At 55.8% G+C, this 11,886-nt stretch overlaps 2 protein-coding genes across 6 annotated transcripts; one reads left to right on the top strand and one right to left on the bottom strand.

The window, feature by feature from the left end:
- Nucleotides 1-495: 495 nt before the first annotated feature.
- On the top strand, nt 496-8,584 carry TMEM97 (transmembrane protein 97). Of its 5 annotated transcripts, none has more exons than XM_051635569.1 (4): nt 496-641; nt 1,076-1,477; nt 1,816-1,969; nt 7,025-7,108. In XM_051635569.1, the coding sequence occupies exons 1-4, from the start codon at nt 509-511 to the stop codon at nt 7,026-7,028; spliced, it is 693 nt and encodes a 230-aa protein (XP_051491529.1). In that variant the 5' UTR covers nt 496-508; the 3' UTR covers nt 7,029-7,108. The 5 variants fall into 5 exon arrangements, with proteins under 5 accessions (XP_051491529.1, XP_051491526.1, XP_051491528.1 ...); XM_051635566.1 differs by lacking the exon at nt 7,025-7,108 and adding an exon at nt 4,260-4,972; XM_051635568.1 differs by lacking the exon at nt 7,025-7,108 and adding an exon at nt 3,226-4,250.
- A 764-nt stretch (nt 8,585-9,348) lies between these two features.
- On the bottom strand, nt 9,349-11,886 carry IFT20 (intraflagellar transport 20). The gene is made up of 4 exons (XM_051635573.1): nt 11,559-11,886; nt 10,746-10,831; nt 9,861-9,964; nt 9,349-9,747 (listed from the first exon to the last, which is right to left on the bottom strand). The coding sequence occupies exons 1-4, from the start codon at nt 11,683-11,685 to the stop codon at nt 9,666-9,668; spliced, it is 399 nt and encodes a 132-aa protein (XP_051491533.1). The 5' UTR covers nt 11,686-11,886; the 3' UTR covers nt 9,349-9,665.

The raw sequence follows: 11,886 nt of genomic DNA, 5'->3' as shown, positions 1-11,886 counted from the left end.
TGGTAGATCTGTGCACGTCTCCTCACCCAGGGGCCTCTCAGGGCAAGGGGCTCCAGCGCTGGAGCAGCCCCCAGCTGCCCAGCCGGTGGGTGCACAGCACGGCAGCAAAGCCGACACCGTTTGGGGAGGTTTATTCCGGTTTGTGACGCCCTGCAGGGGAGGGGGCCTGTCTGGGGGTGCCAGCAGGGTTTGTCCCTCTCCACCCTCATCCATCGCACCCGAAGGGAAGGGCTGGGGCCTTCCCAGCAGCCTGACCCGGGGGCGCGGGGCCCTCCGGTGCCCCAGGGAGGCTGGAGCGGGCTTCCTGCCACAGCTCGCGCCTCTCCCCGGGGAGGTGGTTCCCTTCTGGAAATTACAATAATATTTTTTAAAATGTTAAAAGGAGGGGAGGGGGGTGTGAAACCCAGAACACCTCCCGCCCGTCTCCATGGTAACGGGAGCGCCGCAGCGCCTCGTGTTGCCGCGGCAACGGTGCAGGCCTTCCGGCGGCGGCCGGAAGCGCGGCAGGATGGCGGCGGGGCGGGGGCCGCCGGCCGCCGCGGCGCTCACGGTGCTGCTGTCGCTCGGCGCCTCCGTCCCGGGGCTGCTGCGGGGAGCTCCCGCCGCCTCGCTGCGGCCCGCAGCCCTGCGTGCGGGGGAAGGTGAGCGGGGCCGCCGGGGCGGAGCTGCCGCTGCCTCCTGGGCCCTCCGCCTCCCCGGCCCCTTCCCCCGCTGGGCCCCGTCCCAGGCCTTCCCCGTGTCCCCCGCCCAGTCTTTGCTTCCCTCCTCTGCGATCCTTCCCTGAGTCTCTTTGTCCCCACTCCTCACCCCCCATTTCTGAACCCTCCCCGAGCCCGGTGCTCCCTCCTCGGCCCTCCCCGGGAAGCAGGAAGGGTCAGTCCATGTTTGCCGTACCCAAGGCTGCACTTGGTTTAACTCCGGTTTGTTACTTACACCTGGTTTTAAAGGCCTCAAATTCCTTCTATACTAGGATAGAAATGAAAGCTATTAATTGGCCCCGTAGGCTCCCTCTCCTGCTCAAGCAGTGGTTTGGTTCCCTGCTGCCTCTGCCCTCCTAATGTGCCGGGGTGCTCAGCCCACAGGTTGGTCACCTACATCTTTGTCTATGAAGACCTGACCTCCTTGACCTGTGGTGCCCTCATCATCTGGTATTTTGGTGGCAGCTTTGAGAAGAGTTTTGGCACAGCGAAGCACTGCTTCCTCACCCTGGCCTTCACCATCCTCTCAGCCCTCTTGTTCCTCTTGCTTGGGACCATTGTCTCCAGGGTGTCCCAGGTGGAAGATGCCAAAGGGTTCCTGCCAGTGGCTTTTGCTATGCTGGGGGTGTCCAGCACCCGCTCACAGGTGAAGAGGACTCTCTTCTTCGGGGTCAGGGTTCCAGTGGTGCTGGTGCCATGGTTCCTGCTCTCTGTAGCCTGGTTTATCCCCCACTCTTCTCTCCTGGGTAACCTGAGTGGGCTTCTGGTGGGGAAAGCCTGTATCCTTGTGGTTTGCAGAGCAGGGTTGCTGGTTCCAGAGAGGGAGGTTGTGCACTGGCTTCCTGGTGTCTCCTGAGCTCTGCTCTGCTTCACGTTCTGGCCTTGCTGCTCCTCATCACACCCAGCTCTGCACTTGTTTTCCACCTCCTGCTTCCTCTTCCCCTGTGGCTTTAGTGCAGGCAGGGACCTGAGGAGGCCCATGGTCTGTGGACATGGTGCTGGCTAGAACTGGGAGAATTCTCCAGGGAAAGTGGTTTGTGGCCAGAGGGGACTGGTTGTGGCTGTGTCAGAAACCAGTGTGTTTTGTCTGTGCTCCTTAACCTGCCTCTGGCTTCAGATGGGCTCAGCTGCTGTTCCTGCCTGGATTTCCCGGAGTCTGTGGGCTCCAAGCTGGACCATGTGTTCCCTTTCAGCCTGTTAAAGAGGATTCCAGGGCTGAAATACATCCCAGGGGCCTTGGCAGAGAGAAGAGCCTTTGAAGGCAGCAAGAGGTAAGTACGTGAGTTCCTGTGAAAGATCTTATGATACAGGGAATTTGGAGGCATTGACTCACCTCTCAGAGCTGTGTGTGCTTGTCATGCTCACAGCCAGGGCCTCAGGGGGACCTGCTGGTGAGGTGCTGTTACCCTGGTGGCAGTGCTGTGGCTGATGGGTTATCACACATCACCTCAACAGGGCGTTTCAGTGAAAGCTCCAGAGAGGGGACAGAGCTCACCTGCCAGGCAGGGTGTGCACGGGGAGCTATCTCAGCTCAGCTGACGTGGAAGCCAGGTTGTGCAGTTCTGCCATAACAGTAGGACTTTTGGGTTCATTTCTGGCTGTGTTACTCCCTGGGATGTGATCTTTATCTTTCCTTGACCCACCTTGCCTCCCAGGAGTGCTGTCAAGTGAGTTGTGTCCAAACCTATGTCAGGGCAGAGCATTATCAATTAGAGATGTCACTTGTGATGGTCAATGAGACCTTTCAGTGCATGTTTTCAGTGTCAAGGCAAGATTACCTTACCAAAAAGAAACGGTGGGGCCCATGGCTGACATTCAGGGTTTGTTTTAAGTCTGTGTATATTAGAAACCAGGAGAACTCACTTATATTCTAAAAAGCTTGGGAATCTAGGTGAGATTTTTCACTGCTCTAAGATGTTGTTTTGGTTTCACAGAGGAAGGAGATGGTTTCTCTTAAGGGTTAAATTCTGTGCATTGTTTAAGTCATCAGCTCACTGTAAAGTATTTTTTGAAGTGGAAGCTTTCCCAAGTCACCCATGGGGGAACCATAAAATCACCCCCTCTCCTGCAGCTGGGATGTACCCCCGGTGCCTGCAGGGGGCCCGGCAGATCCACTGGTGGTTTTACCCCCTCCCCTCAGCGCAGGGGCTGCCTGGGGAGCAGGGCTGTCCTGCTGAGCCTGTGTCTGCATCAGCCTGGTGCTTGTGCTGGGAGCTGCTGGGCAGTGCCTCAGACCTGTCCAAACCTGCTTGCTTTAGGTGTGATGACATAAATAGGCTGTTCTGGCTCAAAGGTATTTACATAAACATTTGACTATCAAGCAGGGTGTGGGAAGGTATTTCTAGGATGTTTCCATTTCTGCAGCTACATTTACATGTCTCTGTGTCTTAGACACCAATCCTGTGTGTGTTCCTGGGGCTTCATTTTTATTATTTTGATTCTTATTCCCAAGTAACAGGCCTTGATGGTTTGGGTTTGTTTTTTTTAATTTTCATAAGACTTAAGGCATCAACTTGCCACCAAACAGGAGGCATTTCTGGGAGGTCCAGGCTTTCACAAAGTCACAGAGTGGTCGTGGTTGGAAGTGACCTCTGAAGATCATCTAGTGCAACTCCTCTGCTAGAGCAGGATCCCCTACAGCAGATCCCACAGGAACATGTCCAAACGAGTTTGGAATGTCTCCAGAGAAGGAGACTCCACAGCCTCTCTGTGCAGCCTGTCCCAGGACTGTCACCCTCACAGGAAAGAAGTTTTTCCTTATGTTTAATTTGAACCTCCTGTGCTTTAACATCATATTTGTGTCCATAAATAAAACAAAGAAAAAAACCCAAAACCACACCCACATCCCACAGAATAAAAATAATAAAAATCCAAGCCCCCAAACCCCAGCATGAACCAGTCCTTTAGTCTTGCTGGGAATCTGGCAGTCATGGTCTGCATGAATATGGTCCTGATGCTCAGCACTCAGTGCTGGGATGGGCCATGCTGTGCTCCTGTGCTCCCAGAGGATTTGGCTCCAAGGTAGATTCCCTGTTTCAGTGGGATGAGTCACCTTCTGCTGGCAAAGGCTGTTTCTAGACCTTGCTTCTAATCTATTCATTTTATTTATAACTCTCCTTCCACTTTCAGTCCATACCCTGGGCTCTAAACCCAGGGCCTTTTTGGCCTCCTAGACAGAAGGTGTCTCTAGGCAGTTGTGATTCCTCCTGATTAATGACCGGGATGTGGTTCAGTGGAAGGCAGGGAGGATGGCACAGACATCTGAAAGCACTTTGCTGTTGGGCTTGAGTGTTCCCTGCACAGAGACTGGGGCCCAGAACTGTGCTTGTTCAGTGGGGTGGAACTGGTGTAGGTTGGGAGGGGGAACATCTGTCCTGGGAGGCCAGTGAGCCTGTTTTACTCAAGTGCTGCTTATAGTAAGAGCTTCTCTAGTTGTAGCAAGGCTCTCTGGTGATTCACTGACCTTTCTGAGCACCGGGCGGGAGGAAATCTCCCCCAGGGCACTTTCAGTGCTGATTAGGCACTGCCAGTTCTGAACACTTCTGTTTTCTTCCTGCCCAGGATTAACCCCGTGCCAGGCACCTACCCCACCCAAAGCTGCCACTGCCCTTCGCCTCCGGTTATTCCCACTTTCCAGCTGCAGCACCTTCACAGCCAGAGCTGCTCCCAGGGACATGCGGGATCTCTGCAGGGCCACGCTGCAGGACACAGCCTCCCTCCTTCCCCCCACCAAGCCAGAGGTGCCTTCAGAGAGCCCCTCATGCCTGGAGCCTCACCTGGACACTTGCTGGGCAAGTCCTCTGCCCCACAGCATGTCTGCCCAGTGAATCCACAGGCAGCCACAGGCCTGGGCCCCCTGGCTGGGGTTCCAGAAGCATCAGGACATCCAGCAGCTGCAGCAGCTCCTGTTTCAGCTGAATTTCTGAGCATCCAGGTGTCCTGACCCTCCAGAAAGCAGGACTCTGGTACTGTGGCAGGACCGTGGTGTGGTGCTCAGGCCGCCGTGTGCTGCTCGCTCCACTGGCTGCTCTGATGATGTTTCCTTTATAATTATTTTTTTTTCATTATTTTTGATATTGTGAAGGGTGGGGACTGTATCTCTGCTGTCCTCTTCTCATTCACTTCGGGTCTTGTTTTCACTGCTGTATTTAGCAGCTGCCTTTCCCCCTGCTGCCACTGCAGTGCAGTGCGCCAGCCCCCCCTGAACCTGGGAATAACTGGGGTGATCTGGGGTCCCACGAGGCCGCAGCAATGAGGACACATCCTGCACTGAAGCTCTTGGCCTCCTGTCTTATTGCTGGGTGTGAGGGAGCGATGAGCCCAGAGCCCCCGCTGCTCGCTCGGCCGGAGTTAGAACCGCGGGAGACGCGGTAAAGGCGGGGGGGTCCGGCTGCCCCGGGCGGGGGGCTGCGGCTGGAGTGGCCGAGGGAAGGGGCGCGGGGCCCGGCCGCATCCCGGTCCCGGCCGCATCCCGGTCCCGGCCCCATCCCGGTCCCGGCCGCATCCCGGTCCCGGCCCCATCCCGGTCCCGGCCCCATCCCGGTCCCGGCCCCATCCCGGTCCCGGCCCCATCCCGGTCCCGGCCCCATCCCGGTCCCGCCTTCTGCTGCCGGGGCGGGGCGGGGCGCGGTGGGCGGGCCCTGGCGCGGCGGGCGGGACCGGTGGCGGGGCCCGGTGGCGATGGCGGCGGCCCCGCGGTGGCGGGAGCGGCTCTTCGCGCTCTACTTCCTCTCGCACATCCCCATCTCGCTGCTGATCGACCTGCAGCCGCTGCTGCCCCGCGGCCTCTACCCGCAGCCCGTGAGTCGGGGCGGGCGGGGCGGGGGTTGAGGCGAGGCTGGTGTCTGCGGAGCCGGCGGCTTGTTCCGCTGGCTCCCGGGGCCTTTTATACGGAACCTGTTACGTAGAGACATAAGGGGGGGACTGCAAATGGCAGTAAATTTGCTTCAGTGAAACAGTATTTAGAAATCCTGGGGTGCCCGCGGGGTGACGGGCTCAGCCGCTTCTCAGCGTGGGCAGCTCCGGCTGCCGGGATCTCGGTGCGTGCGGGCGGGGTGCGGGGGTGCGGGGGGCCCGGGGTGCGGGGGAGCCCGGGGTGCGGGCGGGGTGCGGGGGGCCCGGGGTGCGGGGGGCCCGGGGTGCGGGCGGGGTGCGGGGGGCCCGGGGTGCGGGGGGCCCGGGGTGCGGGCGGGGTGCGGGGGAGCCCGGGGTGCGGGGGGCCCGGGGTGCGGGCGGTGTGCCGAGGTGCGTGCGGGGGGAGCTCCGCGGGCAGGGAGGGGGCGGGCGCGGGGACACCCGGGGGCAGGGTCGGTCCTGCCGGTCCCAGCGGAGGTGCCGGCGGGCTCGGCACCCGCCACGTGCCCGGGACGCGGCCGCCGTGGCCTCGGTCACGCTGATCCTGATTTTTTTCTCGTGCTCCTGCCAAGAATGTAACAGGGAATTGTTCCCCGGCAGAAGCAGGCATGCCAGCAACCAAATTTATGTGTACAAATCTCTGGTTTGGTGGGTTTTGAATAAGCTTATAGAAGACGATGAATACAATAAAGTCGGTTAAAATAACAGTGGGATAAAAGGTAATCAGCTCAGCTCTCATCAGGATGAGCTCAGCCATAGCTCCCTAGCTGAGCTGTACAGTTAGAGCATTTCATTTTTGCCATTAGAATTGCCTATAGAATGATTCCATTATAGAAACCCTTTTTAATTAATAGTTAACTAGCAAATCTCAATACATATCTCTGCGTTCAAAGTCCAACTTAAAGCTGTGCTGGAATTTACATTTCTGTCATGGAAACTAATTGTAACTCCCTGAGCCAAAATCCTGACATCCAGCAGCTGGAGCAGCCAGCACCTGGTGCTCAGGGGAAGGGCTCAGTGTGCTCCTCAGACCCCTCTGGGCTGGGTGGCACCTGCCAGGGACACTGAGCCCATCTCAGCTGGCAGCTGGAGGGTCAGAAGGAGGAAAATAAGAGATATTCAATACCTACCAATGTCAAGGTGCAGATCTCTTCTCGTTGGGGTTTTTTGCTGGTGGGAAATGGCATTTCAGGAGTAGCATTTGGGAAGCAACTGCACTTTATGCTGTAGCAATCTTGAAGTTGCCTGTAGTGCAAATTTAATAAATGCCTAATGGAATGGGATGGTCACTTGAAAGGGCTCGTTGCTTTCAAGACTTGAGAAGTGTGGTCCCTGTTCAGACTGAGCTGCAGAGTGAAGCCTCATGTGCCAGGAGGTCACCTCAGTTTACCACCTTTCCCAGCCCTCACCTCCCCACCAGGGGAGGGTCAGTTTCCCCATCCAGTGTGAACCTGTTTTGTTCTTTTCGGCAGCTGACAGAGGTGCTGCAGGGGTATGCAGCCTCCTTCAGAGACCCCATGATGCTGCAGCCCCCAGAGTGGTTTCAGGCCTTCATGTACTGCGAAGCCTTGCTGCAGCTGCCTTTCTTCCCCGTCGCAGCCTACGCCTTCCTCAAAGGTTGGTACGACCCCCGTGCCAGGACACCTCCCATGCCGTGTTCCTGCACGACAGCTGCTTTCTGTGCAGCAGGAAAGTTACTGTTCAGCCTCAAGCAGTCGTAGGGATGTGCCACAGGGAGTGGAGTGCTGGGCTCTTTCCATTTGTGTCTGAGAAAGCAGCACAGAACTAGGGTCAGTCAGAAACCAAACCATGACCACAGGCCCTTCTCCACTGCAGCCAGTTCTGTGAGGCAGCATCAACACTTGGCTGTGTCACGCTCCCTTTGTAGATAAAGCTCTGGGTCAAGCCTGTGGACTCACTTTGTTACTTGAAAACTTTTGAGATCACACCCTCCTTCTAAACCTCCACAAAGGCAGAGAATTCTTCTGGGTTGCTGCTAGTTCTTGTTTTTCCTACTGCCCATGTGAGGTGCCTCTGGCTCGTGTCAGACATGGCCCTTAACCTGCTGGTGTAAAAGCCACTGGATTCTGCTTGTTTCAAAATACTTCAGTATCTTTTCCTTTTTGTTCCTGTACAGGTGGCTGCAAATGGATCAGGACTCCTGCCATTATCTACTCCACCCACGTAGCTACAACTCTGTTTGCCATCCTGGCGCACATCCTGTTCCACGACTTCTCCAGGTCGGAGCTCCCGGGCCCCCGGACGCAGCGGGAGCGCCTGGTCCTGCTCTCCATCTACGTGCCCTACCTGCTGGTGCCCCTGCTGCTGCTCTGCACCATGCTCTGCCACCCCCACTACAACCAGGCGGAGAAGAGGAAGCGGAAGTAGCCCCAGACACTGGGTTGTGTGGGGACCTGGCCTGCTCCTCTGGGACAATACCTGTCCCCTGGTGTTGGCTGCAACAGCTGTTACCAGAGCCTCTGGCTCCCAGAAGGAAATGGGAATTGGTCTGAGAGCACAACTCTCCTGTCACCTGCAGCAGCTTTGGCAGAGCTGTGGGCAGGGGCTGTGCCCCCCGTGGCCAGAGCCCCCGGTGACCATTCGGGGGGTGCCCCTGCCAGGGGGAACCACGGCTGGTTCTCTGCTTCCCAGTTCCCTTTTCCAAGATGACTGTTAGAAAACCACCTAAGCAATTTGCCTTCCATGAGCATATTCTGCAAAATCCCTAACTGATGACACGCCAATCTGCAAGGCTGGGCTTCTGAAGCATTTCTTAACTTCCTCACCCCTTCCTTTATCATCTTTCCTTCTTTTGCTCTGCTTCAATTTTGGTTAATTGTAACTCTGTGATCAGTGATGAAATGTGCCAAAATCTGGGTTTCTGAATGCATAAAGTTAACTTTTTTTGGGCACGAGCCCTACTGCCTAGAGGATTCTGAAGTACTTGAGGAGTACACAAGGATTTGTAAACTTCTCTCTTCCATGAAATCACTTCTAGTATGGAAATAAAACACTAAATGCATTAAACTGCACTTCATCTTCTTAAGGGAATGACTAAAAGGATCTTTAAGTGACCAGGAGACTGCAGATAGTTCACACAGGAAATAGCTGCCCAAGTAAATTAAACCTCTGACTGACAGAAATCCAGGGCTGGTGGGGTTTTGGGTTTGTATTTTTAAGTTCTCAACCTGATCTGCAAGAATCAAACTGGTGTGAGGGGACAGGGCACTGAGGAGGCTGTTCAGGCACTGCCTGGGTGTTCCAGGGCTTCACTGGTGTAAAATGCAAACTTTCCACAGCTTTGGGAAGGCCAACGTCTCCATGTCATTCTGAAGAAAGACACAAAACATGTTTTTGTGATCTCAGATCACAGATTTGTTAAATGTCACACTTCTGTTCACAGTTTCTACCTACCCCTGGTGCCAGTGGTGCCACCCTGGGTGGTTTGTCTCATTCCTCCCAGCAGCACCAGCACCCATGGAAGAGTTCTCCAAATGTCACAACCTGCACAAACTCAGCTCAGGCATAAAACTTGTAATTCTGCTGTGGTTTCTGCTGGTTTGTGTGTCTGCAATTGATCTATTCTGTTAATAATTAATTTCTGGGATTTCTCCTAGCTCTACAGAAAAAATCATCTGGTCAGTACAGATAAAAGTTACTGTTGCTTCTGTGCTGTATCTTGACAGACAGGAAGGACACTCTATACAGGAAACTCATTCCAACTGGCCAGGGAGTTGTAAACTTTCGAGCTCAAAAATAACGTGGCAGTATGAACTAATTCTGGTGACTCCAGAAAGTCTGCAAACAATAATTTATTGTCCAATTTCTTTGAAAGAGCTGTACACTTCAAAAAGTGAGGGACAAAACATAGCAAGAGCATTAATTCCACTATAATCTGAATTAGAACTGTACAAAACTTGTAGAAAATCAAAGGACAGAACAGTCTTTGCCTCCTCCTTATTGCCACTTGTAGTGTGATTCACACCAAATTAAGACACTTCCATTTGTACAAACCATCACTCATACACAGTGAAAAATTGCATATTTTTTAAGTCTTCAAGATTCTGGAATGATCAAGTTTCCAAGTGAGGCTGGTTTCATCGGAAAACTCCTCTATTTTTGGAAAATGAATTGGTCAATGAACTCATTCTGGTCTGCTTCAGTTTTACACAGCGTCTCGTACTCGACCCGGTACCTGCAGGAACAGCCACGGTCACTGCTCTGCAGGGTCACGTCCTGCAGCCCCACACAGCTCCTGAGAGGGACCTTCCAGCCTGTGTCACCACCAGAAGTGTGCAACAAACTTACCTTTCCAGCTGCATCTTCTTCTCAGCTATCAGAGCCTGGAGTTGCTGCTCCTGAGCTTCCCTCTGCTTGGCCATGGACTTGAGCAGGTTCCGTGCCCCGATGGCCTGTCAGAACAGAGGGTCAGGGACCTGCACCTACTGGGATCCAGCTTTTTTAATCCTTTCACTATGAGCAGGTTGATTTTGCAATGTTTCAGCCATGCTAGCAGTGAAGGAGGGTGACATCTGAACACTGGAGACAGGCAGAGTGCCTGCAGAGGTTGGGCAGGTGAAGGATATTTGAGACTTCATCCAAACCCAGGGCACAAAGCCCCTGGCTCCTCTGGGAACCCAAGCTGAGCATTGACTGCTCCTACAGACCAGCTCTGGTTAGGAGCTTTTTTCCCCTGAGCAAATAAGGAAAAAAACAATGACCTACAATTGTGCTGAACATTCATTTCTGTTTCTATGCTAACATGTAAAAAACCCCACAGCACTTGGTGACACAGAAATACATAAAGAATATTTCAGAGGTAGTTATAGATCTATTCACTGATCTGGTCTTTAGAAAGCCTTCCTCCTCCTCCTCACAGAGCCTCTCATGCCTCTTAAGAACAAAGCTCCAAGTGGAAGAAGTTATTAAAAAAATACAGGCTCTGTGTATGTGCAAACATGTAGATAAGCAGCACCAGCAGGACTGTTAAATGTAAGAGTAAGGTGACACTCAGTGTGCCTGTAAAAGTCTTCCAGATGTTAGTATCAATTAAAGTCCTGGGAATTTATACTGCAGCCAGACAATAAGTGCACAGAGGGACAGACAAGGGGTCCTTAGGCTGACAAAGAAGGAAGGAGAGACCTGGTTCTTCATGCAGAGCACACGACAAGCCAGTAATTAACTGCACAATACCTTCATCTTCTCAGTTTCTGCAGCTTTTGCCAGTTGATCAACAAGTTCAATTAAGCTGCCCACTATTTTTTGAAATTCTACTATTTCTGCAAAGAAAAAAAATAGTCAAGTAACATTCAAAACACCTCTAAAGATAAATGCTCCTGCTACAGGCCACAATCTTTAGATTCAGCTTGCAGAGTTTACTGTGAACAGGTACATGGTCAGGTCTTGCTACTCACTAGGCTACCGAAGAGGGAGAAAGGAGGGAAGCCCTGGCGGGCCGGCGGGAGCCTGCCCAGCCCCTGCTGCCCCAGCCCCTGCTGCTCCAGCCCCTGCTGCCCCAGCCCCTGCTGCCCCTGCTGCTCCAGCCCCTGCTGCCCCAGCCCCTCCAGCCCCTGCTGCCCCAGCCCCTGCTGCCCCTGCTGCCCCAGCCCCTGCTGCCCCAGCCCCTTCTGCCCCTGCTGCCCCAGCCCCTGCTGCCCCTGCTGCCCCAGCCCCTGCTGCCCCAGCCCCTGCTGCCCCTGCTGCCCCAGCCCCTGCTGCCCCAGCCCCTGCTGCTCCAGCCCCTGCTGCCCCTGCTGCCCCAGCCCCTTCTGCCCCTGCTGCCCCAGCCCCTGCTGCCCCTGCTGCCCCAGCCCCTGCTGCCCCAGCTGCCCCAGCCCGCCTCCCTGACCCTGCTCCGAGCTGCCGGGGAGCGCTCGGCCGGGCCGGGATCCCACACGGTGCCACGGCGGCTCCAGCCCGTCAGAGAGCGGGGTGTGCGGGGTGTGCGGGGTGTGCGGGGGCTGCGGGGGCAGCGGGCGGCCCCGGGCCCGGCCCCGCAGGACTCACTGTCGAGGAAGACCCTGCACTCCTCGCGGAGCTGGGCCGTCTGCTGCGCTGTCTCGGGGTCCAGCACCCGCAGCTTGTTCAGCTCGTCGAAGTGCAGGCCCGCCGCGCCCAGCGCCGCCTCCGCCATGGCCGGGGCCGCGGGCACGGGGTGGAGCGGGGCGGCTCGGCTCGGCTCGGCTCTCCTCCTCTCCTGCCGGCGGGCGCGGCGCGACCCCCGCCCCGCGGCGCTCGGGGGGCCCGGCGGGACCCGCGGCTCCGGGCACCGGAACCTCCCGGCCCCTCCCGCTGCCACGGCGACCCCGCGGGGCGCGCCGGGAGCTGCACCGGG

Source organism: Apus apus, chromosome 18 (assembly GCF_020740795.1).
Source record: "Apus apus isolate bApuApu2 chromosome 18, bApuApu2.pri.cur, whole genome shotgun sequence".
Taxonomy (NCBI): domain Eukaryota; kingdom Metazoa; phylum Chordata; class Aves; order Apodiformes; family Apodidae; genus Apus; species Apus apus.
Note: the sequence above shows the minus strand (reverse complement) of the source record. Positions and strands in the feature narration are given on the sequence as shown.